Consider the following 27,420-nt stretch of genomic DNA (forward strand, 5'->3'; position numbering starts at 1 on the left):
TCCCAGCACTTTGGGAGGCCGAGGCGGGCGGATCACAAGGATAAGAGATTGAGCCCATCCTGGCCAACATGGTGAAACCCCGTCTCTACTAAAGATACAAAAATTAGCTGGGTGTGGTGGCATGCGCCTGTAGTCCCAGCTACTCGGGAGGCTGAGGCAGGAGAATTGTTTGAACCCAGGAAGCGGAGGTCGCAGTGAGCCAAGATCATGCCACTGCACTCTCCAGCCTGGTGTTAGACCAAGACTCGGTCTCAAAAAAAAAGAAGTGACTCCCAGGCTGGGCACGGTGACTCACACCTGTAATCCCAGCACTTTGGGAGGCCAAGGTGAGCAGATTACATGAGGTCAGGAGTTCGAGCCCAGCCTGGCCAGCATGGTGAAACCCTGTCTCTCTACTAAAAATACAAAAGAAATTAGCCACGTGTTGTGGAATATGCCTGTAATCCCCGCTACTCCAGAGGCTAAGACAGGAGAACAGTTTGAACTTGGGAGATGGAGATTGCAGTGAGCTGTGATCGTGCTATTGCACTCCAGTCTGGCTGGGAGACAGAGCAAGACTCCATCTCAAAAAAAAAAAAAAAAAAAAAAGACTCCCAGAAACAAGAATAGGATGTGCAGGTGCATCTCAGTAGGGCCTAGAACCAAGAACTGAAATGTCACCAGGCACCAAGACAGTTTCTCCTTGGAGCCATATGCTCTTAACCTTCCTGCAGGTTGCCTCATTCCTGGTCTGTAGGCCAATTTGCCCTGTTTCTCTGTGTACAGTGAAGAAAGTGGCTATTCTAGGCTATGTCACTCAGCCTCAGTGTGGTCACTCAGTGTGGTGGGACTGGCATTTCACTGTTCCGATTCCTAATTCCTAGGAGAGAAAATATGATTAGCCAGCCTGGGGGTCGGGTATCTGACCAACGTAGAAGGCTCTATAAACAGTTCTCTTTTTTTTTTTTTTGAGACAGAGTCTTGTTCTGTCACCAGGCTGGAGAGCAGTGGCGCAATCTCAGCTCACTGCAACCTCAGCCTCCTGGGTTGAAGTGATTCTTCTGCCTCAGCCTCTCAAGTAGCTGGGACCACAGGCGAGTGCCACCACACCTGACTAATTTTTGTATTTTTAGTAGAGACAGGGATTCACCATGTTGGCCAGAATGGTCTCAATCTCTTGACCTTGTGATCCGCCTGCCTCAGCTTCCCAAAGTGCTGGGATTACAGGTGTGAGCCACCACCTCCAGACGGCTCTATAAACACTTCTATCCGCCTATAAGGGACCACTATTATAGGGTGAGGGCAAGAGTTTCTATGGAAAGGTGACACTTTGTGAGGTTTTTTTTTTTTTTGAAACAGGATATTATTCTGTCACCCAGGCTGGAGTGCAATGTTCATAGGTCACTATAGCCTCAAACTCTTGGGCTCAAGTGATCCTCCCACCTTAGCCTGCCGAAGTGTTGAGATTACAGGAGTGAGCTATTGTACTCATCCAAGAAGATAGTTTTTATAGAAGAAAGGTTGGGGTACCTGCCATAACAAATCTGGAACCATTTGACCTATAATGCTGTAGTTCCTTATTAAGCTATTAGTTACCTTAATAGCTCCTGAAGTCACCAGGTGCAGTGGCTGACACCTGTAATCCCAGTCTTTGGGAGGCCAAGGCAGGCAGATCACTTGAGCCCTGGAGTTCAAGACCAGCCTGGGCAACATGGTAAAAACCCTATGTCTACAAAAAAATACAAAAATTAGCTGGGTATGGTGATGTGTGCCTGTGGTCCCAGCTACTAGGGAGGCTGAGGTTGGAGGATCACCTGAGCCTGGGGAGGTTGAGGCTGCAGTGAACTGTGATCACACCAGTATACTCCAGCCTGGGCGACAGAATAAGACCCTATTAAAAAATAATAATAAAAAGCTCCTGGAGTCACCATACATGAACAATGATCCTGTATCATTTGAGAACACAAGTGGTATTCTGTATACTGTGCTTACTAAGTTTGAGAGGTATACCATCCCTTTAGGAAGGCTTCCATTCAGTAGAGAAAAAGAAGATTAGTTCATTAAGACCTGACTGTCTGGCTAAATGAAGGTATTGCTGCATAAAGAGAAATGCTTTAGAAGAAAGTTGGGTATTTCCATTTATTCCCTTAATAGCAAGTTTAGTGGCATTGTGGCTGAAAGTTTTGATAGGTGTGAAAGATGAAGGGCTGATTGTGCTTTATGAATCTGTCCTGTGAGTGTGAATTTTTCATTCTCTGCTCTGACAGTGCTTGTCTTTCCCTCTAGGTGTGTGGGAATGCCCTCATGAAGCAGTACCAGGTTCAGTTCTGGAAGATGCTAATTCTCCTCAAAGAGGACTACTTTCCCAGGTATCAGGCTTGTTAGTCAGACAACAGGGGATTAAGTAAGTAAAACTCATAACCAGCCTCAGATACCAAAGGGTGCTATTACCTGCTGGTTTTGATTGAAGTTGAAAACACCTGTACTAAGAATGACATCTTCCTACCAGTCCTTCTCGTTGATATTTGAATAAATGCTTCTGAACCTGAATGAGAGTCTGTTTTAAATATCATTGTCTAAACAAAAACACAAATTAAGGGCTGGGCATAGTGGCTTATGCCTATAATTACAGCTCTTTGAGGGGCCACAGCAGGAGGATCACTTGAGCCCAAGTGTCCAAAGCCAGCCTAGGCAATATAGCAAGACCCCATCTCTACAAAAAAAAAATTAGCCAGGCATGATGGCATGTACCTATAGTCCCAGCTACTAGGGAAGCTGAGACAGGAGGATCGCTTGAGACTGGGAGTTCAAGGCCTCAATGAGCTATGATCACACCACTGCACTCTAGCCTATGTGACACAGTGAGACACTGTCTCCAAAAGACAGGTGTATACCATAGCTGTGATCCGTGTGTCTTCTTTCTCTCCCTGTAGAATTGAAGCTATCACAAGCTCAGGACAGATGGGTTCCTTCATACGCCTCAAGCAGTTCTTAGAGGTAAGATGCTTTTAGACCAACATGTCCCACACTGTTGTTGGGCTGGAATGCACCTGTGTCTGACAAGTCTTGGACCTTCAGATTTTCTGATTGCACTCTTCCTTAGTTTTTCCAAACACTTCTTTTTGTTCCTAATTCTCTCTTAACCTTTGGAGTAAGGGTTGCCATTACCTCTTTATATGTATCATTCTGCATACTGCCTGTAAGAAAGCTATGCCAAGATGAATAAAATATATTTAATGTATCTCCTCTCATTAATATATTTTTTGCATGTTGCCAGCGTTCTTTTTGGTTGTTGTTGTTGTTGTTTTGTGTTTTTGAGACAGAGTCTTACTCTGTCATGCAGACTGGCTGGAGTGCAATGGCGCGATCTTGACTCACTGCAACCTCCATCTCCCAGGTTCAAGAGATTCTCCTGCCTCAGCCTCCTGAGTAGCTGGGATTACAGGCATGCACCACCATGCCTGGCTAATTTTTGTATTTTTAGTAGAGATGGGGTTTCACCATGTTGGTCAGGCTGGTCTCGAACTCCTGACCTAGTGATCTGCCTGCCTCAGCCTCCCAAAGTGCTGGGATTATAGAGGTCAGCTACTGTGCCCAGCTGGCCAGGGTTCTTTTCTTAGTCTCAGACCTGAGGAATTGGTAAGTGTCATCACTTTCTCCATGAGAACAAACTGCACTTTCAGTTGGACTCTTCCCCTACTTCCAAGTGCCAAGAAATTGTAAGAGGTTAATTTTGACAAAGAATTTAGAATGCCCTAATGGGTTTGCCAAGATAGCCCACTGACTTTTCAGCTTCTCAAAGCTGAAAGATGAGTTTAGGCTGTATGGAGACAAGGGTGGGCGAAGCATAATAAGAGCATTTCATTTGTTGTCTACGGCAGTTCATGCAGAAGTGGACATCTGTTTTTTTTTGTTTTTTTTTTTTGAGATTGAGTCTCGCACTGTCACCCAGACTGGAGTGCAATGATGTGATCTTGGTTCACTGCAACCTCTGTCTGCTGGGTTCACGCGATTCTCCTACCTCAGCCTCCCAAGTAGCTAGGATTACAGGCATACACCACCACATTTGGCTAATTTGTCATATTTTTAGTAGAGATGGGGTTTCACTGTGTTGGCCAGGCTGGTCTGGAACTCCTGACCTGAGGTGATCCACTCACCTTGGCCTCCCAAAGTGCTGGGATTACAGGCGTGAGCTACCATGCCCAGCTTGAAGTGGACATCTTATATAGAACCATTGGTCTCACTGGCTTTTTCCTTTTTGTTCACTGTTCATAGGGCTGAAATATGGTGTCCCTCAAAGCTTCTTTTAATCATTGTGTTGGGAGCACTGTTACCAGAAACTCACTCTGTTTTCTTCATCTTTCCCTGACCAGAAATGTTTGCAACACAAGGACATTCCTGTCCCCAAGGGCTTTCTGACTTCTTCGTTCTGGCGCTCCTGATGTCACTTCATCACCTACCATCACCATTATGTTGCAAAGAGGCAATAATAAAGGAATTAAAGACAGCTGTATTTGGGAGAAGTCATGTCAGATACAGAAATTTGCCAATATGTATTTTTATATATTTATACCTTGTGATTTTCATGGGTCACAAAATTCTTGGAGGTCCCTTAGTAGATTTGGTAGTTCCTTAAGAGATCCACATGATGTCCAGGCGCAGTGGCTCACACCTGTAATCCCAGCACTTTGGAAGGCCACGGCAGGCAGATAACAAGGTCAGGAGTTTGAGATCAGCCTGGTCAATATGGTGAAACCCGGTGTCTAATAAAAAAATACAGAAAAATCAGCTGGTCATGGTGGCACATGCCTGTAATCCCAGCTACTTGGGAGGCTGAGGCAGGAGAATTGCTTGAACCTGGGAGGCAGGGGTTGCAGTGATCCGAGATCGCACCAGTGCACTCCAGCCTGGGTGACAGAACAAGACTCTGTCTCAAAAAAAAAAAAAATCTACACGATAAAACAAATGGAATTGGCCTTTCTTGTTTTTTGCAAAAGTGATAAAAGGTGTTTAGCACTTGGTCTCTTCCCTTCTGTCCTTTGTCTCTAGTATCTTTGAGAAAGTTGGCAATACCTTAACAAATGCACTCTGATCTGGAGGGAGCCCACCATTTGCACCCACCTACCTACCCTCATCCCTGTTCAGATGAATTTCCAGAAAGAACTAAGGCTCATAAGGTTCCCTTTTAAGTATTATTTGATAGTTGAGGCCAGATGCTTACATGCAAGTCTGGGTTACGGTTGTTTTGCCTTTCTCAGCTTGTGAAATCATTCTAAAGCCAGAGGAAATATGTGATACACACATGGACTAAGGTCCAGATGGCACTATGGATAGGTTAGTTTCTGGGGTTAGGACTGGAAACACATGTAATATTGAACTAAGGGGCACTCTTTGTCATCCTGATTTGGAATTTGGTCCCTGGGTGACTAGGGATGCATGAACCAGGCAGGTGCCTTTTTTGGTTTTATTTTGTTTTGTTTCTTTTCAGTTTGAATTAAGATGGGCTAAGACGGGGCTTGCAACACTAGCTGAGCATCCATAACATTGAATTGTGATTAAATAAAGGTGTTGTGCAGGAATTGAACACTGCTTTATAATTTTTTTATGTTTTAAGTAATGAATGATGATAAATATGCCTAAATAAAAATGATAAAAAAGCCACTACAGAAATTCAGAGATTGGCCGTACAGGTAAGAGTTGAGATTTGTTTTGTGAAAAGACTAATTCTCTTTGCAGTGGCCATGGATCTGTTCCTCTATGCTAAATGTCTTGTGGGAGGGGTGTGTTTTTGGGGGAGTGTTCACTGGTACTCTTTAGTGGCCTGAAGTGACCCGTTCTATGAATTGTTAATTATGGTGCCAAAAAAATTAATAATAAAACTTGATTTTTTAAAAAACCCATTGTTGATATATTGGTTCAATATGATCAATTTCCTCTACGTTGAGCTATGTAAGTCATTAGGGACATGGTAGTATACAAGTCCTGGTGTAGAGTGGTATGCATTTATTCCTTTTTGTCTACTTGACCTATACCTTGGGAATATTACTTCTTTTTTTGTTGTTTCCTTTTTTGGAATTATGTACCAATAGGTGACCCTAGCAAGAGATGTGAAAAGTATTTTGTCTAGCAAGAGATGTGAAAAATATTAAAATCTTTCAAAAGACACAATGGGCCAGGCTTAGTGGCTCATATCTGCAGTCCAACACTTTAGGAGGCTGAGGTGGGAGAATAATATAAGTCTAGGAGTTCAAGACCAGCCTGGGGAACATAGTGAGACGCCCCCATGTCGAAAAAAAATTTTTTTTAGGCTTTACATCTCTTTAGGGAGTTTTAATTTATATATATATATTAAATTAAATGAATATATATTTAAATTATATATATAATTTATATATATTGAATTAAATATATATATTTTTAATTGCACTTTAGGTTCTGGGGTACATGTGCAGAACATGCGGGATTGTTGCATAGGTACATACATGGCAATGTGGTTTGCTGCCTCCATCCCCCCATCACCTATATCTGGCATTTCTCCCCATGTTATCCCTCCCCAGTTAAAAAAAAAAATTTTTTTTTTTTTGAGACAGAGTTTCACTCTTGTTACCCAGGCTGGAGTGCAATGGCGCGATCTCACCTCACCACAACCTCCACCTCCTGGGTTCAGGCAGTTCTCCTGCCTCAGCCTCCTGAGTAGCTGGGATTACAGGCACGCACCACCATGCCCAGCTAATTTTTTTTTTGTTGTTATATTTTTAGTAGAGATGGGGTTTCACCATGTTAACCAGGATGGTCTCAATCTCTTGACCTCGTGATCCATGCGCCTCGGCCTCCCAAAGTGCTGGGATTACAGGCGTCAGCCACCGCAACCGGCCCAATTTTTCAAGCATGGTGTCCCGAAAGGAATTGCTATGCTTGGTAGCAATTACTTAGGGAAGAGCTTCCCAGCTGGTGTGCCTTGGTATGCTGACTTTATTAGCACTCCCAGACAGGGCCTGTGGTGAGTGAGCCCCCAGGACCGGTTCCATTCACATTTTCTCTCCTTAACTTTGCCTTAAAAATGGCATCATTTGGCCTGGTGTGATGGCTCACACCTGTAATCCTAGCACTTTGGGAGGCCGAGGAAGGCGGATCATGAGGTTAGGAGTTCAAGACCTGCCTGGCCAATGGTGAAACCCCATCTATACTAAAAATGCAAAAAATTAGCCAGGTGTGGTGGTGTACACCTGTAATCCCAGCTACTTGGGAGTCTGAGGCAGGAGAATTACTTGAACCTGGGAGACAGAGGTTGTAGTGCGCTGAGATCATGCAACTGCACTCCAGCCTGGGCAACAGAGCAAGACTGTCTGGAAAAAAAAAGCATTATTTTCTAGATATTGTGACAGAATAGGTTGGGAAGCAATGACTTCAGGACAGGGGGATGTTGAGTGAATGGGGCTCAGCCCTGTAGCCAGTCAACATACAGACGGGCTTTGTGCAAATTTCAAACAGGCATCCCTTTCCTTCAAGATACTACCACCCTCTGTTGGACAACTGCCCTGTTAATAACTGTACAAATCTATGAGTGTTATAGCTCTTTTAGAATTTGTCTAGCAGGTTTTCCGATCCTCACTGGAAAGCTTTAAAAAATAAAATGATGGAGAGGGATGGTACCTACCAGAGTTGTGCAGCTCATTTTTTGCACAACCATTTACAGGCTCTAATTGAGCTCTGGGATCCTCTCTTGCCACACCCTTTTTGCTTTATGTTTTATAGGATATATTGTAGTTCCATGTAAGATGATGTACAGAAAAGTTTGTCAAAAACAAAATGAATAATTGCTGGACAAGATGATCTAAAGTTCTCTTCCACTTTGAATTTGTATGACTTCATAGAAAATACCTCTTACAGCTAGGCATGATGGCTCACGCCTGTAATCCTAGCACTTTGGGAGGCTGAGGTGGGAGGATTGCTTGAGCTCAAGAGTTCAAGACCAGCCTGGGCAACTGAAACCCCATCTCTATGATAAATATTAGAATTTTAAAATAAAAAATTTTAAAAGAAACTATTAAATGCCTCTAACGATGTATGAATATTCTTTCTCTAGTGGTTAGGGGTCTTGCATATGTCCTTGCATTCCTAATGGATTTCAATGGTAAACCAAGAAAGGAGAGCACTGGGAGGCCAGGTTTTCTATACTCACGGATAGAGATAATGATTACTAGATAAGAGATGCAGCTCCTGATGGGGAGTAGCATCAGATTCCTTACAGTAGAATACTAAGGACTGCCTATTTTAATTCAAGTACTTACTTGTCTCCTTTCTTGCTTTCAGACTTGACTTCATTTATCAGGCTGAGGATCCATGTTTTTGTCACATTATTTTCCTATATTAAAGCAAGTTTGATGACAAATTAAAAATTCCAATAGGACAAACTCTACACATCCCTTATATAGAATGGATTTCTGAGGATTTCCCACCTACATGCTAGGAGCTTTCCCCTACTTCTCAAGCTTTCTGTGATGATAGCAGTGACATAAGTAGGCTTGGACATCTTCTATCTCAGTGTCAGGAAAACCAAAAGCTCTGTTAAGAGCCACAGAGCTTCTTACAAGAGACTTATATCACACCTGGTAATCCCCTTCACTTTTCTCCATCCTGCCTAATGAATTGCTGACATTGGATTTCCTGTGGACCTACAGAAAGTAGATTAGGCTGGGTGCAGTGGCTCACATCTGCAATTCCAGAGACTTGGAAGGCCAAGGCAGGATGATTACTTGAGTCCATGAGTTTGAAATTTGCCTGGGCAACATAGTGAAACCCCATCTCTTAAAGGAAAAAAAAAATTTGAATACAGTGGCACATGCCTGTAGTCCCAGCCAATTGAGAGGCTGAGGAAGGAGGATTGCTTGAGCCCAGGAGGTTAAGGCTGCAATGAGCCATCATTGTAGCTTGGGCAACAGAGTGAGACCCTGTCTGTAGGGGAGAAAAAAGTAGATTAGAACTATAGTCTCCTGTCTATGCCATGCATTTAGAAGAACACCCATTATAAAGGAATTTATGTTTTTGTTTAAAGCCAGCCTCCATTTTTAAAAATACCCATTTTTCCAGATCGATGTATTTTAAGAATTTTTTTTTTAGCTCTTTCAGGATATTTATACTAAGTACAGCATGTGATCCTAGATTGCAACCTGCACCAAAAATAAAGATGTTTCTGTGTGTGTGCATTTTGCTATAAAGGACATTTGAACACTTAGCAAAACTTGAATAAGGCCTATATATTAGGTAATAATAGTGTGTCAACATGAACCTCTTTGATCATTGTACTGTGGTTACGAAAATGAATGTTCTTGTTCTTGGAAAATACACATTGAGGTAAGTGGGCATGATGTTTGCAACTTATTTTCTTTTGCTTTTTTTTTTGAGACAGATTCTAGCCTTGTCACCCAAGCCGGAGTGCAGTAGTGTGATCTCGGCTCACTGCAATCTCCGCCTCCTGGGTTCAAGCGATTCTTCTGCCTCAGCCTCCCAAGTAGTTGGGATTACAGGCACATGCCACCGCGCCAAGCTAATTTTTGTATTTTTAGTAGAGTCGGGGTTCCACCATGTTTGCCAGGTTGGTCTCAAACTCCCGACCTCAGGTGATCCATCCACCTCAGCCTCCCAGAGTGCTGAGATTACAGGAGTGAGCCACTGCACCCAGCCTGGAACTTATTTTCAAATGATTGGGTGGGGGGGAAGGAATATATATGTGTATACACGAGTGTATGTATATGTATATGTATACATCTCTGTGTGTGTATCTATATATATATATATAGAGATCGATAGATATACACACACATCAAATAATGAAGCAAATGTGGTCAAAGGTTAACAAATGAGGGAATATGGGTGAAGGGTATATGGGATTTCTTCCCAGTATTCTTGTAACTTTTCTATAAATTGGAAGCTATTTCAAAATTAAAAGATGCTCTCTTTTAGCCCTACAAAAAAACATGCCTACAATTCTGATGAGGTAACAAAATCAAGCTCTGAAACCTACAACCCTGAAAACAGGACCCTGGTGACTAAGGTTACTTTGAAGGATGGAATGTTGACTCTAAACATGTTTTCAAGATAGGTGACTTGAAGGTAAAATTTTAATTTAATAGAGAATGTGATTTAAGCACTTGGAGCACTTGATGGGTTGAGGTAAAAGTTAGAAGAGCATAGAGGATAGATTTGTCTCTAGTCTAAGTCCAAAGGCCTGAGAACCCGTCAGCTGATGGTTTAAATACCAGAGTGCTTTCTGCAGAGTTCCAAAAAAGGAGTTAGCAGTCAAATAAGTTTGGGAAATACTATGTTAAAGGTGAAGTAGGTATGTAATCGATTAAATAAGAATAGCAGAATGGGGCTGGGCACAGTGGCTCACGCCTGTAATCCTAGCACTTTGAGAGGCCATGGCGGGCAGATCACCTGAGGTCAGGAGTTTGTTTGAGACCAGCCTGGCCAACATGGTGAAACCCTGTCTCTTCTAAAAATACAAAAAAATTAGCTGGGCATGGTGGCAGACACTTGTAATCCCAGCTACTAGGGAAGCTAAGGTAGGAGAATTGTTCGAACCCAGGAGGTGGAGGTTGTAGTGAATCGAGATAGCAACGTTGTACTCCAACCTGGGTGTCAAGAGCAAGACTCCGTCTCAAAAAAACAAGAATGGGCCGGGTGTGGTGGCCCACACCTGTAATCCCAGCACTTTGGGAGGCCGAGGTGGGCGGATCACCTGAGGTCAGGAGTTCGAGACTGGCCTGGCAAACATGGAGAAACCTCATCTCTATTAAAAATTTAAAAAAAGCAAGAATGGCAGAATGTTGCAGCTGGGTGAAAGGCATATGGAGGTTCACTGTATTTGGATCCCCAGAGAAACAGACCAATAGGAGATTGATGGATGGATAGATCCACAGGGATATGATGAGATTTAATTAGGAAGAATTTATTCATGAGATTATGGAGATGGAGAAGTCCCACAATCTGCCATCTGCAAGCTGGAAGCCCAGGAAAGCTGGGGTTGAAATTCTAATCTAAGTCCAAAAGCCTGAGAACCAGTCAGTTGATAGTATAAATCTAATCTAAGGGAAGAAGACCAGTGCCTCAGCTCAAACAGGCTGGCAGGAAACAAAAGGGGCAAATTGCTCCTCCTTCTACCTTTTTGTTCTATTCAGGCTTCCACAAATCAATGATGCCCACCCAGATTAGGGAGGACAATTTACTGAATCCACAAATTCAAATGCTCAGCTCATGTAGAAACATAGACTATACCCAGAAAGAATATTTCATCTGGGCAACACTTAGCCCAGTCAAATTGGCACATAAAATTAGCAAGTACATTCATTGTACTATTCTGTTTATCTTTGTTTAGCTTTCTAATGATCTTTGAAATCTCCCATAATAAAACATTGAGGGGACTTTTTGGAGGGAAAACTTTTTGGTGCCTTACCTATGCTACTCTGAATTTTTAATTTTCTTTTTTTTTTGAGATGGAGTCTTGCTCTGTTGCCCAGGCTGGAATGCAGTGGTGCTAACTTGACTCACTGCAACCTCCACCTCCCAGATTCAAGCAATTCTCCTGCCTCAGCCTCCTGAGTAACAGATTACAGGGGCGTACCACCATGCCCAGGTAATTTTTGTATTTTTTTAGTAGAAACAGGTTTTCACCATGTTGGCCAGGCTGGTCTTGAACTCCTGACCTTGTGATCCACCTGCCTCAGCCTCCCAAAGTGCTGAGATTACAGGCATGAGTCACTGCGGCTGGCAGAATTTTTAACTTTGAAGAGTTTGCAGTGTTTACCTAACTGACCATGGAACTCCAGAGCTTCTCTTGGATTTTTGGGAGTCTACCTTTTGAAATTACTTATTTGGTGATTACACTAATCAGGAAAGTATCTTCAAGATATTATTTGATCCACATACTTGAAACTATTCAAAAACTAAAAAGTGCCAGGTGTAGTGGCTCACACTTGTAATCCCAACACTTTGGGAGGCTTAGACAGACAGATCACCTGAGATCAGGGGTTCAAGACCAGCTTGGGCAACATGGTAAAACCCTGTCTCTACTAAAAATACAAAAATTTGCCAGGTGTAGTGGCCCATGCCTATAATCTCAGCTACTCAGGAAGCTGAGGCAGGAGAATCACTTGAACCCGGGAGGTGGAGGTTGCAGTGAGCAGAGATCGTGCCATTGCACTCCAACCCGGGCAGCAGAGTGATAGTCCACCTAAAAAAAAAAGGTTAAAGAAAAAAGGTAAAAGTGTCCCAAAATCCTTTTATCCTGGGTACTCATTGTGAATCCTTTCAGTCATCTCTGTAATATATACATATACATGAATATAATTCTTAAGTGGACTGAGGTACCATTCATGTAACCTAAAATTCAGTAATAACTCAAATATTTTCTCACATCAATATGTATTATGAATATAGTCTTAAATTTATGAATTGTAAGTAACCATTTTTCACTTGGTGACTAGGTTATTTTTTATTTTATTTTATTTTATTGAGACGGAGTTTCACTCTTGTTACCCAGGCTGGAGTGCAATGACGCAATCTCGGCTCACCGCAACCTCCACCTCCTGGGTTCATGCAATTCTCCTGCCTCAGCCTCCTGAGTAGCTGGGATTACAGGCATGCGCCACCGTGCCCAGCTAATTTTTTGTATTTTTAGTAGAGACAGGGTTTCACCATGTTGACCAGGATGGTCTCGATCTCTTGACCTCGTGATCCACCCGCCTCGGCCTCCCAACGTGCTGGGATTACAGGCTTGAGCCACCGCGCCCGGCCCGACTAGGTTATTTTTTATAATTTTTTTTTTTTTTTGAGACGGAGTTTCTCTGTTGTTACCCAGACTGGAGTGCAATGGCACGATCTCGGCTCACTGCAACCTCCGCCTCCTGGGTTCAAGCAATTCTCCTGCCTCAGCCTCCTGAGTAGCTGGGACTACAGGCACGCACCACCATGCCCAGTTAATTTTTGTATTTTTAGTAGAGACGGGGTTTCACCTTGTTGACCAGGATGGTCTCGATCTCTTGACCTCGTGATCACCCGCCTCGGCCTCCCAAAGTGCTGGGATTACAGGCTTGAGCCACCGCGCCTGGCGTCGATAATTATTTTTTTATAATTATTAACCTTTTTTTTTTTTTTTTTTGAGACAGGGTCTCAATCACCTGGGCTGGAATGCAGTGTCGCAATCATGGCTCACTGCAGACTTAACCTTTTGGGCTTCGATGATCCTCTCACAGCCTCCTGGTAGCTGGAACTATAGGCACATGCCACCACATCTTGCTAATTTTTGTATTTTTTGTAGAGACAGGGTTTTGCCATGGTGCCCAGGCTGGTCTTGAACTCCTGGGCTCAAGTGATCCGCCTGCCTCAGCCTCCCCAAAGTGATAGGATTGCAGGTGTGAGCAACCGTACCAGTCCCGAATGAATATGCATCTTGTCCTGCTTAAGGTAGATTTCTAGATGTGACTAACAATGCTGGGTCAAATGGCATGCAAATTTTATATTTTGATCCACATTGTCAAACTGCTCTTCCAGAAAGGTTTTTTTTTTTTTTTTTCTCCAGATGGAGTCTCACAATGTCACCCAGGCTGGAGTGCAATGGCATGATCTTGGCCCACTGCAACCTCCACCTCCCGGGTTCAAGTGATTCTCCTGCCTCAGCCTCCTGAGTAGCTGAGATTACAGGCGTCCACCACCACACCAGGCTAATTTTTGTAGTTTTAGTAGAGACGGGATTTTACCATGTTGGTTAAGCTGGTTTCAAACTCCTGACCTTGCAATCCACGCACCTCAGCCTCTCAAAGTTTTGGGATTACAGGCGTGAGCCATGGTGCCCAGCCACAGAAACATTCTACTTACATATACTCAAAGTTGGTAAGATTTTCAGGCAGAAAAGAGGTATGAGTGTTGGGAAAGGAAGTTCTAATTGGAGGAGAAAGTTGTGTGCAAAAGCATGGAGTTGGAGAAATAACATATTTTGGAAGAGGCCAACCTCAGATCAATAGAGAAGAACTGTAGGGAATGATGCTGTGAAAAGGTAAATTGGAACAAGACTGTGGAGGCTCCAAAGTATGGCCTAGTCTGTAAACTATGGGAAGATACTGAAACTTTTTGAGAAGGCTTGATGTGGTTTATGAAATTAACTGTAGTAATGGGTTCAAGGTAAGCAGGAGGGACATGGACTGACCAGGTCTAGCAGGCAGCCCCGCAAGGGAACAGATGTGAAATGACTGGAGCCAGATTAGGTGGTCAGATGAGGGGAGGGGAGGGGGGAGTTTACATCTTTGCTATTACCTGGTGTCTTAAAGCAAACCTTGGCAAGGCCACACTCCCAAACCCTATCAGGCTGCTTCGCTAATATGGTGCTTGATTTTAGAAGCAGTGGCTTGTGTTATGCTTTTTTTTTTTCTTTATCTTTGTTTTATTTTTTGATTGTAGTAAAATATAAAGAACATAAAAGTTTAACCTTTTTTTTTTTGAAACGGAGTCTTGCTCTGTCATCCAGTCTGGAGTGCAGTGGCATGATCTCGGCTCACCGCAACCTCTGCCTTCCGGGTTCAAGCCATCCTCCTGCCTCAGTCTCCTGGGTAGCTGGGATTACTGGCATGTGCCATCACGCCCGGCTAATTTTGTGTTTTTAGTAGAGATGGGGTTTCACCATGTTGGTCAGGCTGGTCTCAAACTCCCAACTGCAGGTGATCTGCCCGCCTCGGCCTCCCAAAGTGCTGGAATTACAGGAGTGAGCCACCATGCCTGACCTAACCATTTTTAAGTGTACAATCACAGTGTTGTGCAAACATCACCACCATCCTCTCCAGAACTCTGTTTCATCATCCCAGATGGAAACTGTACCCACTAAACAATAACAACCCATTCCTCCCTCCCCTCAGCCTCTGGTAACAACTGTTTTTTCTGTCTCTATGAATCTGACAATTTTAGGGATCTCACATAAGTGGAATTATCATACAATATTCATCCTTATGTGTCTGGCTTATTTCACTTAGCATAATGCCTTCAAGATTCATCCAGACACTTTGTTTTGAAGATCTGTTATTTCTTGCCGGCTCTGACACTGCAGAATGTCATATGGGAAGTGCAGTCCATTTGTTAGCATGACTTCCCAATCAGTTCCCTTCTAGGGAGGAAAAATAGTGGAAGTGCTTGCCTGTTATTTATTTATTTTTTTTGAGTCGGAGTTTCGCTCTTGTTACCCAGGCTGGAGTGCAATGGCGCAATCTCAGCTCACCACAACCTCCGCCTCCTGGGTTTAGGCAATTCTCCTGCCTCAACCTCCTGAGTAGCTGGGATTACAGGCACACGCCACCATGCCCAGCTAATTTTTTGTATTTTTAGTAGAGATGGGGTTTCACAATGTTGACCAGGATGGTCTCGATCTCTTGACCTCGTGATCCACCTGCCTCGGCCTCCCAAAGTGCTGGGATTACAGGCTTGAGCCACCACGCCCGGCCTTGCCTGTTATCTTTGCAGGCGGTGGGATGGGGTGTGGAGGGGAGGGTAGAGGAAGGGCTCTCTCCCAGCGAGAGTGGGCAAGTGACTTTCCCTGGCCAGAACATGTGGACACATCACTACAATTAGTGTGTTTCCCAACAGTTGACCTTTTCAACAACCTTAAAAAGTATTGGGACTATCTAGAGGCTTAAGCTTTGGGTACGTATCAAACCTTCTGAGGACTGCTGAAACTAGAAAAAGGAGTTGAGAATTCAGTCCAACCCTCTGCTTTTTAGGAGGCCAGGAGAGGTGTGACCGAGAACGTGGAGTTGATTGGTTACAAAGCCATTGCACTGTCCTGTGCTTTTTTTGTTGTTTTTTCCCCCCAGCTTTCCACACCCACTGGGGTGTTAAGCATATGGTGAAATTGGTGGGAGGTGAGGTAGGCAGACAACAGAACAGTGAAGAATGGCTTTTTAAATGGCTCATTTCAAGTGCCAAGTGCAGAGCAGGCAGGGTGAGTGAGTGGGAGGTAGAGAGGGCTGGGGTTACTGTTTCTTGGCCATGTCTCAGATCAGACAAAGGATCAACATAAGATTTTAGTTTCTCTATCAATACAGAGCTCTCTCTTAGGTTTCCAATTTGTTTTGCATCCAGCAAAAGCAGCAAATCCCCCATTTCACTATGGGGCCAAGGTGATTTAATAGAAAAACCCTCCCTTTTTAATAGCTCCTGCCCCCTCAGCCCCGAGATGCATTCTTTGCTGGAACAGAGAGTCTTGGAAATTTTAGGGAGCTACAATTCTGTTAGCCATTTTGTACCCAGAGCTGAATATCTGATTAAACATTTTACTGCAACCTGCTGTAGAAGAGGCCACAGATACCATCAGCTGTTCCCAGATATGCACACCCCAGGAAGGAGTTGCCCAGCCCTGTTTTCTCTACATAGAAGATTGCAGAAAATGCCTCTCAGCTCCTACGTTTTTCCTACACAGATTCTTTAAAGCAGCTTCTGGGGTGTGGCCACTCCTTTTCTCACCACTCCAGTGGAGTGAGTGGGTAGTGAAATTTTTGCTCAGTATCATGGCTACAGCCAGGGCAGTTTAGGAACCATATTGCAGGTCCCAGGCACAGGGAAAGAAGCCAAACTGCAGAGGACCAGCAAGCTCAGGGCCAGGTCTGGGCTGAGGTTCTGCTTCAGTGCCTGCCCGATGCCTTTATATTTATTTAAAGAGGAAGGCTGCTTGGTAACCAGGAGGCTGAAGCCTTCCTGAGCTGCAGAGCTCCCCGTCTGCCTGACTGCACAGGAATGATCTGGGTGTTACTCTCAGTGACTGCGGCCCAGCTGTCACCAGAATGGGGAAAGGGAAAGGGCTTCCTAATCCAGGGCTTCTGGCTACAGAGTTTAGAGCCAGGCCCTTAAACTGCTAGGACTTTAAGGATCAGAAATTCTGAGAATCTTATTTTTCTCTGTCAGCACCCCAGCAGCCACCCGCATCAAAACGCCTCGCTTTCCTACTTGAAAGCAATACACCTACGATTTCAAAGGGAAGGTTCTGACTGCTTAGATGTAAACCCTAGCTCTTCTAATGGCTAGCTGCCTGACCTGGGCTAAGAGACTTAGCCTATGTGAGCACTAAGTAAGAGTGCCTATTTGTAAAATGGGAAAGCATCTCATAAAATTATTGCAAAGATTAAGAAATAAAAAGGTAACACGAAATATTTAGCATAGTGCCTAGTACACAAGGAAATTAACTGTGGCAGAAAGAACCTGATGTATTGTCGATGAAAATAGGATGAATGTACCCTATTCCGCTGGCGACCTGTGTGAAAGCTTTTGCTGCAGGAATATAAGAAATTATTATTTTGCCGCTGCCGTTTCCTTCCCCCATAATCTCCAAGAACATAGAAATTATTAACTCTCCAAATTCCAGAATGACAGCTTTATGCCCTAAATTAGCCGACTTTATTTTTATTTTCTTCTGATCCGGATTTGGCCTTTTCCTCTCACCACCTCCTCAAACCCGGGGCCCCAGATCATCCGCATCTTCTTGACCCCAGCCCCCACCGAAGTAGGCTGACTTGGGTCCCCAGCGCGAGACTCCTCCTCGGGAGCAGGAAGAAGAGACGCACACTCGGGTGATCTCACCCTTTGGGACTGGGCGTTTTTCCGGCCGGGGCGCGCAGCATCCCCAGCTAGACTGCAGCGATGCTCCCGCCCCGCCCTTCTCTGCAGTCCTGGAAGAGCTCCGAGGGCGGAGGGGTGCGGTGCAAACGATTGTCCGCAGGGCGGGCGGTTCGGGGATGGGGGGGGACGAAAGCCGCGGGGAGGGAGGTGCTGTGGGAGCGTCTCTGCCGGCCAGGGCGGAGGCAGTGATCTCACTGCACCATCACCCCACCACCCCTTGCGCGCGCCCTATTTCCCCATCCTCCCGCGGCCCGCCCCTTGCTCACCTCTTCCCCTGCATCGCCGCTTCGGCTCCTTCCGGGATCGTTCGGCCCTTTCCGCTGGGCGGTCGGGTGGCGAGCAGGCGAGAGCCCCGCCCCCTTCGCTCTGCCTGCGCGTTCCCCAACCCCTCGCGCAGCGCCCGGGCGCTTCCCCCGGCGCTCGCGCCCGCCCGCCGCGGGAGCGCGCGCTCCCGCTTATAAAAGAGGCGGGGCGCGCGCGCCGCCGCCACTACTCGCTGCGGAGGGAACGGTGCGGAGCTCAAGCCGTGGAGGCTCCTTAGTTCCTCAGCACCCCTCGGCCCGACGCACCCACGCCCTTCACCCCCCGAGAGCCGGTGAGAGGGGCAGCCAGGGAGCTTCGGGAGGGAGCAGGGTCCGGGGCAGCCGACGCCGGGCGGGACCCGGGCAGCCCCTAAGGCGGGGCGGGGCCGGCGTCGGGGACAGGTGAGACTGACGGGCCGCTGTGCTGCCTGAGGAGCCGCCGCCGCGGCTTTTGTGGCGCGTGGGCTGCAAGGGAACAGCGGGGCCGAGGCTCCGCGCAGCCGCTGGAATGTCACTGACGGGGGGAGGGGGCGCGAGGCCGCCGGGTCCCTCCCTGCCACCCCCAAGCCTGGCTGCGGCCCTGCCCTGCCCCATCCGGCTGCGGCAGGTGGGTGGGGGGCTCCCTCGTCGGGATCTTCGCCACCCGCCTTCCCGCAGAACGCTCGCTGCACCGCCCCCGGTCCCTTCCCTCGGCGGGGAGCGACTTCTGTAGCTCGTTCTCCCGAATCGCACTAGCAATGCCGGCCAGCAATGGAGAGAGGAAGAGCCGGGGAGCCGGAGCACAGTGTAAACGGCTCTTGACCTTAATTTCATTCTGCATGGCGAATCTAGGCCGTCTCTCTGAACGCTGAAGGGTCTGAGACTGGCCGTCTCCTTTTCTTTCCTTGTAATAAACATTTTTTTCTCCCCAGTGGTGATTCGCTTGTAAAGAATAGGTAGATGCGGTGCTTGCACGATATGAGGCTCAAATCAAATAACTTAATAGCTTAGAGTTCTTGTTTGTGTGTGTGTGTGTTTCCTGGGACTGGGTCTTTCGAGTCGAGGTAACTGTCAAAAATTCTACCATAACGGTGTTGAATGATAGAACAGTCTTTTGTTTGAAAGCTGTCCCTGAGAATTTGATTAGATGCTTCTCAAAGAACATCGCTTTCAAAAGTCTCATGTACTGAGTAAAATATATTTTAAATAAGCGCCTTGTTAAGGTTAATAGTTTAATATGTTTTAAATGAAAAGCCTGAATAGCTCAGAAAGCTGGGTTGAGATGATGCTTGAACTGTTCCAACATCTAATCAGATATCTTTCGTATAATAGATCCTAAAATATTTAAGCCCTTTGTTCTGTCTTCCTTATGTTATTTTAGAAAAACTTACCATCATGGCTGTTCAGGAAGAACAGGAGAGAGGCCATATGAAGTATTTTCATAATGTGTTGAGAAATTGCGTCGTCATAGCAATTGGCCTTAAGTAAAACAGAATCAAAGATGGAAGGGTGGGGGTGTCTTGGAGCCAGGAAACAGAAAATCTTGGGAATAGCAGCAGGAACACTCAGCTGTATGAAGCCATTGAGCCAAGATTCTGACTCCTTAACTAGTCATTTTCCCTTTCATTGCAGCTAATGTCTTAGATTTGAAAGGTCAAATTGAAGTCAAAGTTTAATATGTGCTGCAGGGGGAAAAAAGTGCTGCAGTAAGGGCCTCTGTGCAGGAAATTAACAATAAGCCTTTTTTAGTAACTGGGCCAATAATTACTCAAAGGAACCCTCAAAGTGTGTTAACTGTTATCCAGGGACCTAGATGGAGAGACCTGAAGGGAGGATTTGCTCCATCCTGGATAAGTGTGAAGCAGTTCTTACTGCAAACGATCAGCCTAGTAACTGATTCTCTGACATGTTTTGGTCTTGGCAGTGTGTTTTGTAGTAATCTAATAATTAGAGAAATCTGATATGTCGCAGGTTACAGTGTAAGTCTCAAGCAATCTGATGAAGAGGTGGACATGGGGAGAGCTGTTTTAAGTATGTCTTTTGGTTCCCTGGGTTAGAATTTTTTCTACTTTTTCTTACCTGCCTTCGTCCTAGGTTGCGGGGGAGTCAACTGTAGATCCTGAAAAGTGGATCTCAGGAATAGTCCCCCATGTCCTGTCACTGCTGAACCTACACTAAGAATGGACAGTGGGTCCAAGGCTGGCCTGCTTTTGTAATCAGTCCTCTGTGGGCTACAAAGGACCCCACTAGTTACGCACTCAGGTCTGTTGCAGCATATCAGCTGTGGCCGTACAGTAGAAGAATGCAACGCCCTAGTGGCAACTGTGGACTCCCGGAATGCAGAGGAGGACTGCATAGCTGATCACTTGGGGCCATTGACTGGAGCAGCTGTGCTGTGAACCATCACCTCTCTTCCACCTTTTTTGCATATTCCTCTTGTACCAGTTTTGAACAGGAAATAGTATTTTGTAAAGTAAGTGTACTGATAAACTAGGCCCAAGTCAGATCTTTGTGGCTTGAGTTCTGCTTTGTGATAATTTCATGAAATCATGTTCTTTTATTGCTGAATTGAAGGGGATTTAGGAATCATCTCCTGGGATCCTCAGGAGGAGGGCATGTTTAGTTTGAAAAAGTATATTCAGTATTATTACTTTGACAAGTGGGGAAATTGAGGCCCAAAAGCGAGTGTGACTTGGCCAGGGCCGCATATGTAGGCAGTAACTGCCAAGACCTAGTAACCTTGGTTCTCTTTCCACATTTTAAATCCCCTGTGGGATTTAGACACTATACAGAATGTCAGAGAGAAAACACTGAGAAAATATCTGAAATTGGATTTTTAACCTGTATTCATATATTTTGAAATACCTGTTTTCTTCATGATTTTGTTCTTTTTGCCCTTAGAAGCTTGTTATCTTGCTCTTCCCCCTCCCTCTTTAGACTCCACATTCCTCCATCATGTTGTCATCGTTTCGTAAACGCAGAGTCCAGGTATTTGACCAGCATGCAGAAAACCGGTTGCCTTTTTGGTTTTGCCTGGCTTGCAGTGAAGGCATATTTTGTATCAAAGAGGTTGAATGATCAAAAGAAAAGGGGGGAAAAAAAACCTTGCCTGCATGACGTTTCTGTTAAACAAATTGGTTAGGATTTGTTTGGGAGTTTTTTGGTGTTAATTATCAGAAGTGTTAATAAGCTTACTCTAAAATTTTCAAAGCCTTCCCTTTTTTTACCTCCCTTTCTTTCTCTTTAAGGCATGAATATATTAATTTCTTATCACCATCCTGGTGTTTGCATGTAGTGTTTGCTGACTTTTTATTGGTGGCTACTTGGTTTTTAAGAACCAAGGGACTAAACAGATTATCCTAGATATTTGGGGGGAAAAATCTGAAAATACATAGTAAAATTTATATTTTTTAAATTTGACAAAAACTGTAAACTTGGGTTTGTTTCCTGTTCCATTGACTTCTTCTTCTGCCACAATTCCTATAATAAAATAGAGCTTACCTTTTCATTTTTAAAGCAAAAACAGCTCTCAGGCCGGGTGTGGTGGCTCATGCCTATAATCCCAGCACTTTGGGAAGCCGAGGTGGGCGGATCACGAGGTCAGGAGTTTGAGACTAGCCTGGCCAACATGGTGAAACCCCATCTCTACTAAAAATACAAAATATTAGCCGGACATGGTAGCAGTTGCCTGTAATCCCTGCTGCTTGGGAAGCTGAGGCAGGAAAATTGGTTGAAACTGGGAGGCAGAGGTTGCAGTGAGCTGAGATCGCGCCATTGCACTCCAGCCTGGGTAACAGTGTGAGACTCTGTCTCAAAACAAACATGCTCTCTTTATATATTTTATTTGTGTACAGTTTTTGTTTTCTAAGTCGGACCTTTTCCAAAAAGAAAAAATTTAGCATCTCGATATTCCAAAATAAGAAATATAAACATTGGAAATTTCTAGTGATTATAGGTGATAAATCCAAAGCAGGCCCTTTTATAAATCAGATGAGTTATTTATTTATGAGGTTTATAAAAATGGGCCACATTATAATGTTTTCCTGTTTTGAGTCATAGTAACAATAAGGCACTTAAATACCTCTCATCTGAATTTTGCAGGTTAAAAGGTAAGTAGCAGCAAGATAGTATTTGGGAAGCATTCAGAAGTAAGTTTTCTCAATATTGCTCTGCATTTCTGGATTTTGATGCAATGCAGTATGAATCTTTTGCTTTCTTAAAGCTAAGTCCCTGCTCACCTCTGCAGAATTGTGCTAACAAGTTGAAATGAATTAATCAGTTTGAAGGCTGACATGCTGATCCACAATCTTGGTTGGAATGTGGTTTAAGCAAAAATATTTGTTGTTTTTATTTATGGCATTCAGTTATCCTTTATGTATTATTGACCTCTCTGCTTACCATCAAATCTGCCACTAAAATCTGCAGCTAAGCTGGTTTTGAGTTAATCTTGTTTGACCTGAGAATCAACTGGTATACAATTTTATGGGTGCTAATGAATTCTTTGGTGTTGGTTCTTAGGGAAGCCCTTCTACGACCATGGATATAGTTCTTTTGCTTTGGAAATCTAAAATTTGGTACTAGGCTGGCGTCCTAAGCCATGGAAAAAAGATATTGTCGATTCTGCACATTTGGGTTCTGACTAAGCAACAAAAACAACTGATGAATTGTTTTTTGTGACCTTTTGCTTTGGGTGATGGTTATGAATTTTTCCATAGAGCCAAATGATCCTTTCATCCTCTTAGTCCCTAAAGATCCCTTTCTTGCAAACAGTAGGTCTGGTGTCCTGCCCAAAAAATCAGAATTCATTTTGTAGTATTGCAAATGCCCCTTAGATCCAGTAAATTCAGCTTGCTGAAAGAATGGCAATCCCAATGCTTTGTTTTTAATTGAGACTTCTTTCAGCTTCACTATAATTTTTTCTCTCTTTTGGGATTCTGTAGAGAAACTCTGATTGCTGAATTCTACTGTCTAAGATCTGTGCAAGGGTATCCTAAACCACTCACTGCAGGTGCCAGGCTTACAGAGTCCGGAGCATTTGACCTTTGCTTTGAAAATGTTTTTATCTGCAGTCTTTTGTGTTGCTTAACACAGTGTGATTCCCACCCACTGCCTCTGCCTGCTTCCCAAAGATAGCTATATTCCCTTGTACAGTGGGGCATATAACTTCTATAAATTAGGTTAAGGCATTTAAAAATTCCCCAAATACCAAGAACTGCCTCAAACAGCTGTCTCTTGGCCTTCATCAAGAAGACAAAGATATTCATGTCTAGTCTCTTTTGTAGGAATCCATTTTCAGTGGATAATGTGTATAAGTTTGTATTTGGTATCAGGGATCATTCTGAAGCATGGTATATATTTGGATTAAATTAGAAATTCCTAGCCAGGGTTCATATCTTTAGACCCCACTCTTCTTCCCAGAGATCTGGCAGTATTGTAAGAATGCTGACAAGTTCATTTTATTCATTTTATTTATTACAATAGAGGACATAGTTGTAATTCCTGTTTTATCCCCTGAGATCAATTCAAATTACTTGCTGAATGATGCAGCTAACGTTTGACTGCTGCATTGCAGCATTTATAAATAGCCTACGTCTTCAGTCTTCTCTAATATTTTTCAAATATGTACCTTTTTTCTTTTTATTTATCTTCTTTATTTCTTTGTTTTATTCTATTTTATATGTACCTTTTTTTTTAAGTTACCTTAAATGGGAAGTTGTCCTTAAACATACAGAGAATATACTTAGCACTTCATTCCCTTCCTTCAGTCTCCATGTGAACAGACTTGATTGGCAAAATCAGAGACAATTGGTTCCTTTGAGATAAGCAGTCAGTTGATTGCTTTCCTGGGAAGTTGTCTCCATTGTGGTTTTTAGACAGTTAGTGGGATAGATAGGCTGGTAAGATTGGAGTTTGTTTTTTAATGGCACATTTCCCAGATTTTTCCTTTCTGGCACTCTCCAAAGGCGTTTATCCCATATGGCTGGGAACAGCCTGGAACATTCTCTGTGAAGTTGGCCTTATCAGCCTGCTGCATATGGCCAGGGGAGGGGCGGGGTGCTGGCAGGATGCAGCCCTCAGTCTTGGAAGGAATGTGGCGCGCCCAGGCAGAGTTGACATTTCAGTAACTTTCTGACCATTTCCAGTGAGAGGTTGTAGCACCTTTGGATGGCAGGAATTCTTACTGATACTTAGGAGAATTTTTCTGTATTTAATGTAGTCTATGGAAATGACCCTTTTAGAAACAGAAAGATACTGGAACTTGTATAGATAAACAAGAGACAACTCCCTATCAGGGTAAGAGGCCCCACCCCCTTAAATTCTTATTAACCTATAATCTTTTGTGGTGTCTCCTATGATTGCACAAATGAAAATTCTGAATGCTGACTGCAGTGGGAGCGCATTGGTGACTTTCAGATGCCCAGCGCCTCAGGGACAGCCAGTTGTGGCTTGGCAGACCTCCCACCTACTGTCAGCTGATCTACTGCAGGAAAGAAAAGTCCATTATTGTTTGACCAAACCACTTGGTATAGAATTGACTCGTTCTACTTCACTGGGGTGACAAAGAGAGCCTTTTAGGTTGGTTAATTTCAGCAGGGCCTTGCTGAACTGTCTCTCTGGATTGGTAGGATCAAATCAGCAAGCTGGGACCTAGCAGGGGGACTTGCTCAGGTGGAACCTTTGCAATATTATGATGGAGATTTTTTTCTCAGCATCAAGGGCTGCTCCCAAATGTAATTTTTTAGTTTCTGTAGCAGCTAAAGGATTTTAGAAATGCAGTGAGTCCTGTAATAGGACGCAGAACAGCACCACACACTCGAATCCTGGAGACTTCCATCTCTTTCAGGAGTTTGTATGCAGTGTCATTGTTCCATGTGTAACTATACCTTCCTTGGAAAATTTCTCTACAAGAAAATTTTGTAAGCAAACAAATTAGATGCATAATTTCTCCTATGTTTTTCTATCTTTTTTTTTTTTTTGAGACAGAATCTCCATCAGGTGCCAGGCTGGAGTGCAGTGGTGTGATCTTGGCTCACTGCAACCTCCGCCTCCCGTGTTCAAGCAGTTCTCCTGCCTCAGCCTTCCAAGTAGCTGGGACCACAGGCGTGCACCACCACACCCAACTAATTTTTGTATTTTAGTTGAGACAGGGTTTCACCATGGTCTCGATCTCTTGACTTTGTGATCCACTCACCTTGCCCTGCCAAAGTGCTGGGATTACAGCCGTGAGCCACCACGCCTGGCCCTATCTGTTTCCTGAGGGTTGAGAACAAAGGAATTATATAAATAAATGATTCTAACCCTAATTGTTTACTAAGACGCAATCTTAAATAATTTTGATTTTTAAAAAATGATTAATACATCCACCTCATCCTTTTTTAAGAGAGAGAGTCTTGCTCTGTCACTCAGGCTGGAGTGGCGTGATCTCGGCTCACTGCAGCCTCTACCTCCCGGATTCTAGCAATTCTCCAGCCTTGGCCTCCCCAGTAACTGGGATTACAGGTGCATGCCACCACGCCCAGCTAATTTTTTGTATTTTAATAGAGATGGGATTTCACCATGTGTCCCAGGTTGGTCTCAAACTCCCGAGCTCAGGCAATCCACCCTGGGATTATAGGCATGAGCTATCACGCCTGGCCAGGCTGTAGTACAAGACTTGATCTCAGCTCATTGCAAACCACCTCTTTGGCTCAAGCGATTCTCCTGCCTCAGCCTGCTGAGTAGCTGGGAGTACAGGCATGTGCCACCACACCCAGCTAATTTTTGTATTTTTGGTAGAATGGAGTTTCACCATGTTGGCCAGGCTGGCCTCAAACTCCTGGCTTTAGGTGATCCGCCTGCCTTGGCCTCCCGAAGCATTGGGATTACAGGTGTGAGCCACTGCACCTGCCTCACTGTTTTTTTACTCCAAAGTGGGTACATGAAAAGTAACTAATAAAGAGGGAGTAAAGACTGGGCGCGGTGGCCCACATTTGTAATCCCAGCACTTTGGGAGACCAAGGCAGGCAGATCACCTGAGGTCAGTTCAAGACCAGCCTGGCCAACATGGTGAAACCCCATCTCTACAAAAATACAAAAATTAGCCAGGTGTGGTGATGGGTGCTTGTAATTCCATCTATTGGGAGGCTGACGTAGGAGAATTGCTTGAACCCAGGAGGCAGAGGTTGCAGTGAGCCAAGAGAACATCGCTGCACTTCAGCCTGGGCAAAAGACTAAGATTCCGTCTCCAAAAAAAAAATGGAGTGAAAGAAACTAATAGCCAAACAGCCATCAGTAAAGAATATGTCAACTCTAATCATGTTAAGAATCACTGGTTCAGCCAGGTGTGGTGGCTCACGCTTGTAATCCCAGCACGGGAGACCGAGGCAAGCAGATCACCTGATGTGTGGAGTTCGAGACCAGGCTGACCAACATGGAGAAATCCTGTCTCTACTAGAAATACAAAATTAGCCTAGCACGGTGGCACATGCCTGTAATCCCAGCTACTCGGGAGGCTGAGGCAGGAGAATCGCTTGAACCCAGGAGGCGAAGGTCACAATGAGCTGAGATCGTGCCATCACACTCCAGCCTGGCAACACCATCTCAAAAAAAAATCACTGGTTCTAGTGTGCCATTCTGGGAACCAGAGGATCCCAGGTCACCTTGGGCTCTGCAACTTGCTTACTAGATTACCTGTCTCCCGACTAGCAAGCTCTGAATATAACTGAATCTGTAATATGTGCCAAGTTCTGAGTTCTGTGCCCAGAGAGTAAGAGTAAAATATGGTGTTCTTTATAGTTCCTTAAAGAGCTTATCAGTGTGGTAGGGAGAACAAAATAATTTCATGGCAGAATGTGGCAGTGTTGTAAGATGAATGATAGTGGTGGTCAGGGAGTGGAGACATCTGATTCAGAAGGGCCTCATAGAGGATGAGGCATATACTTTGGAATCAGAGAGATCTGTATGATATTAAATGGTAGGGTTGAGAGTGGGAAAGAAGAGTGTACTCCTGGCAAAGGGAACTTCTTGAGCTTTGCAGTGGACCCTGTCCAGGCCCTGTAATTGGGGTTGGTGAGGAAGTTTGATGTGAGATAGGGCCGGAGGAGACAACTGAAAGGTGACTGAGTGAAGTCAGGTTTAACTTCTAGTCAGTGTGGCTAGTGATGATAGTGATCCTTGACAGGAATCTCATCAGAAATCAGCCTTCCCCAAAGCAGGCTGACAGACTTAGGGCAGCAGTGTAAACTAGAACTGCCCGTTTTCATTAAATACTATTACAGAAACTGCTCTGAGCAGATATCAACTTTCCACAGTCACCCCCAGTTTTTGGTTTTAAGGACTTGATGTCTGTTTTAAGAATAGAAAATAGGCTGGTGCAGTGGCTCATGCCTGTAATCCCAGCACTTTGGGAGGCCAAGGCGGGTGGATCACTTGAGTCCAGAAGTTTGAGACTAGCCTGGGAAACATGGTGAAACCACATCTGTACAAAAAATGTAAAAATTACCCAGGCATGGTGGCATCCACCTGTAGT

General features: G+C 44.4%; 3 protein-coding genes and 1 non-coding gene across 17 annotated transcripts in view; 3 read left to right on the plus strand and 1 right to left on the minus strand.

The window, feature by feature from the left end:
• GLE1 (GLE1 RNA export mediator) overlaps nucleotides 1-5,875 on the plus strand; it is a 36,757-nt gene extending 30,882 nt beyond the window's left edge. The window contains exons 14-16 of the mRNA XM_002743354.7: nucleotides 2,266-2,348; nucleotides 2,913-2,976; nucleotides 4,353-5,875. Of these exons, the coding sequence (XP_002743400.1) occupies nucleotides 2,266-2,348; nucleotides 2,913-2,976; nucleotides 4,353-4,421 (216 nt within the window). The 3' untranslated portion in view covers nucleotides 4,422-5,875. The remainder of the gene's footprint in view (nucleotides 1-2,265; nucleotides 2,349-2,912; nucleotides 2,977-4,352) is intronic.
• A 1,666-nt stretch (nucleotides 5,876-7,541) lies between these two features.
• Nucleotides 7,542-7,603, plus strand: LOC118148349 (U7 small nuclear RNA). The gene has a single exon (XR_004735129.3). It is a non-coding gene; the product is annotated as a U7 small nuclear RNA (small nuclear RNA).
• A 667-nt stretch (nucleotides 7,604-8,270) lies between these two features.
• On the minus strand, nucleotides 8,271-19,309 carry LOC118151378 (uncharacterized). The gene is made up of 3 exons (XM_035290804.3): nucleotides 19,304-19,309; nucleotides 17,898-18,664; nucleotides 8,271-8,344 (listed from the first exon to the last, which is right to left on the minus strand). The coding sequence occupies exons 1-3, from the start codon at nucleotides 19,307-19,309 to the stop codon at nucleotides 8,332-8,334; spliced, it is 786 nt and encodes a 261-aa protein (XP_035146695.1). The 3' UTR covers nucleotides 8,271-8,331.
• SPTAN1 (spectrin alpha, non-erythrocytic 1) overlaps nucleotides 18,117-27,420 on the plus strand; it is an 81,799-nt gene continuing 72,495 nt past the window's right edge. For 12 of the 14 annotated variants that reach the window (XM_054244365.2, XM_078329018.1, XM_078329021.1 and 9 more), the window contains exon 1: nucleotides 18,117-18,226. Coding sequence is in view for 2 of the 14 variants with exons in the window: in XM_054244360.2 (XP_054100335.2) it covers nucleotides 20,868-20,900 (33 nt within the window). In the remaining 12 variants the exon portion in view is untranslated. Of the gene's footprint in view, nucleotides 18,227-20,849; nucleotides 20,901-27,420 lie in introns of all 14 variants that reach the window. The other 2 variants (XM_054244360.2, XM_078329024.1) reach the window with 1 other exon arrangement.

The sequence above is a fragment of the Callithrix jacchus genome, chromosome 1, assembly GCF_049354715.1.
Source record: "Callithrix jacchus isolate 240 chromosome 1, calJac240_pri, whole genome shotgun sequence".
NCBI classification, from domain to species: Eukaryota; Metazoa; Chordata; class Mammalia; order Primates; family Cebidae; genus Callithrix; species Callithrix jacchus.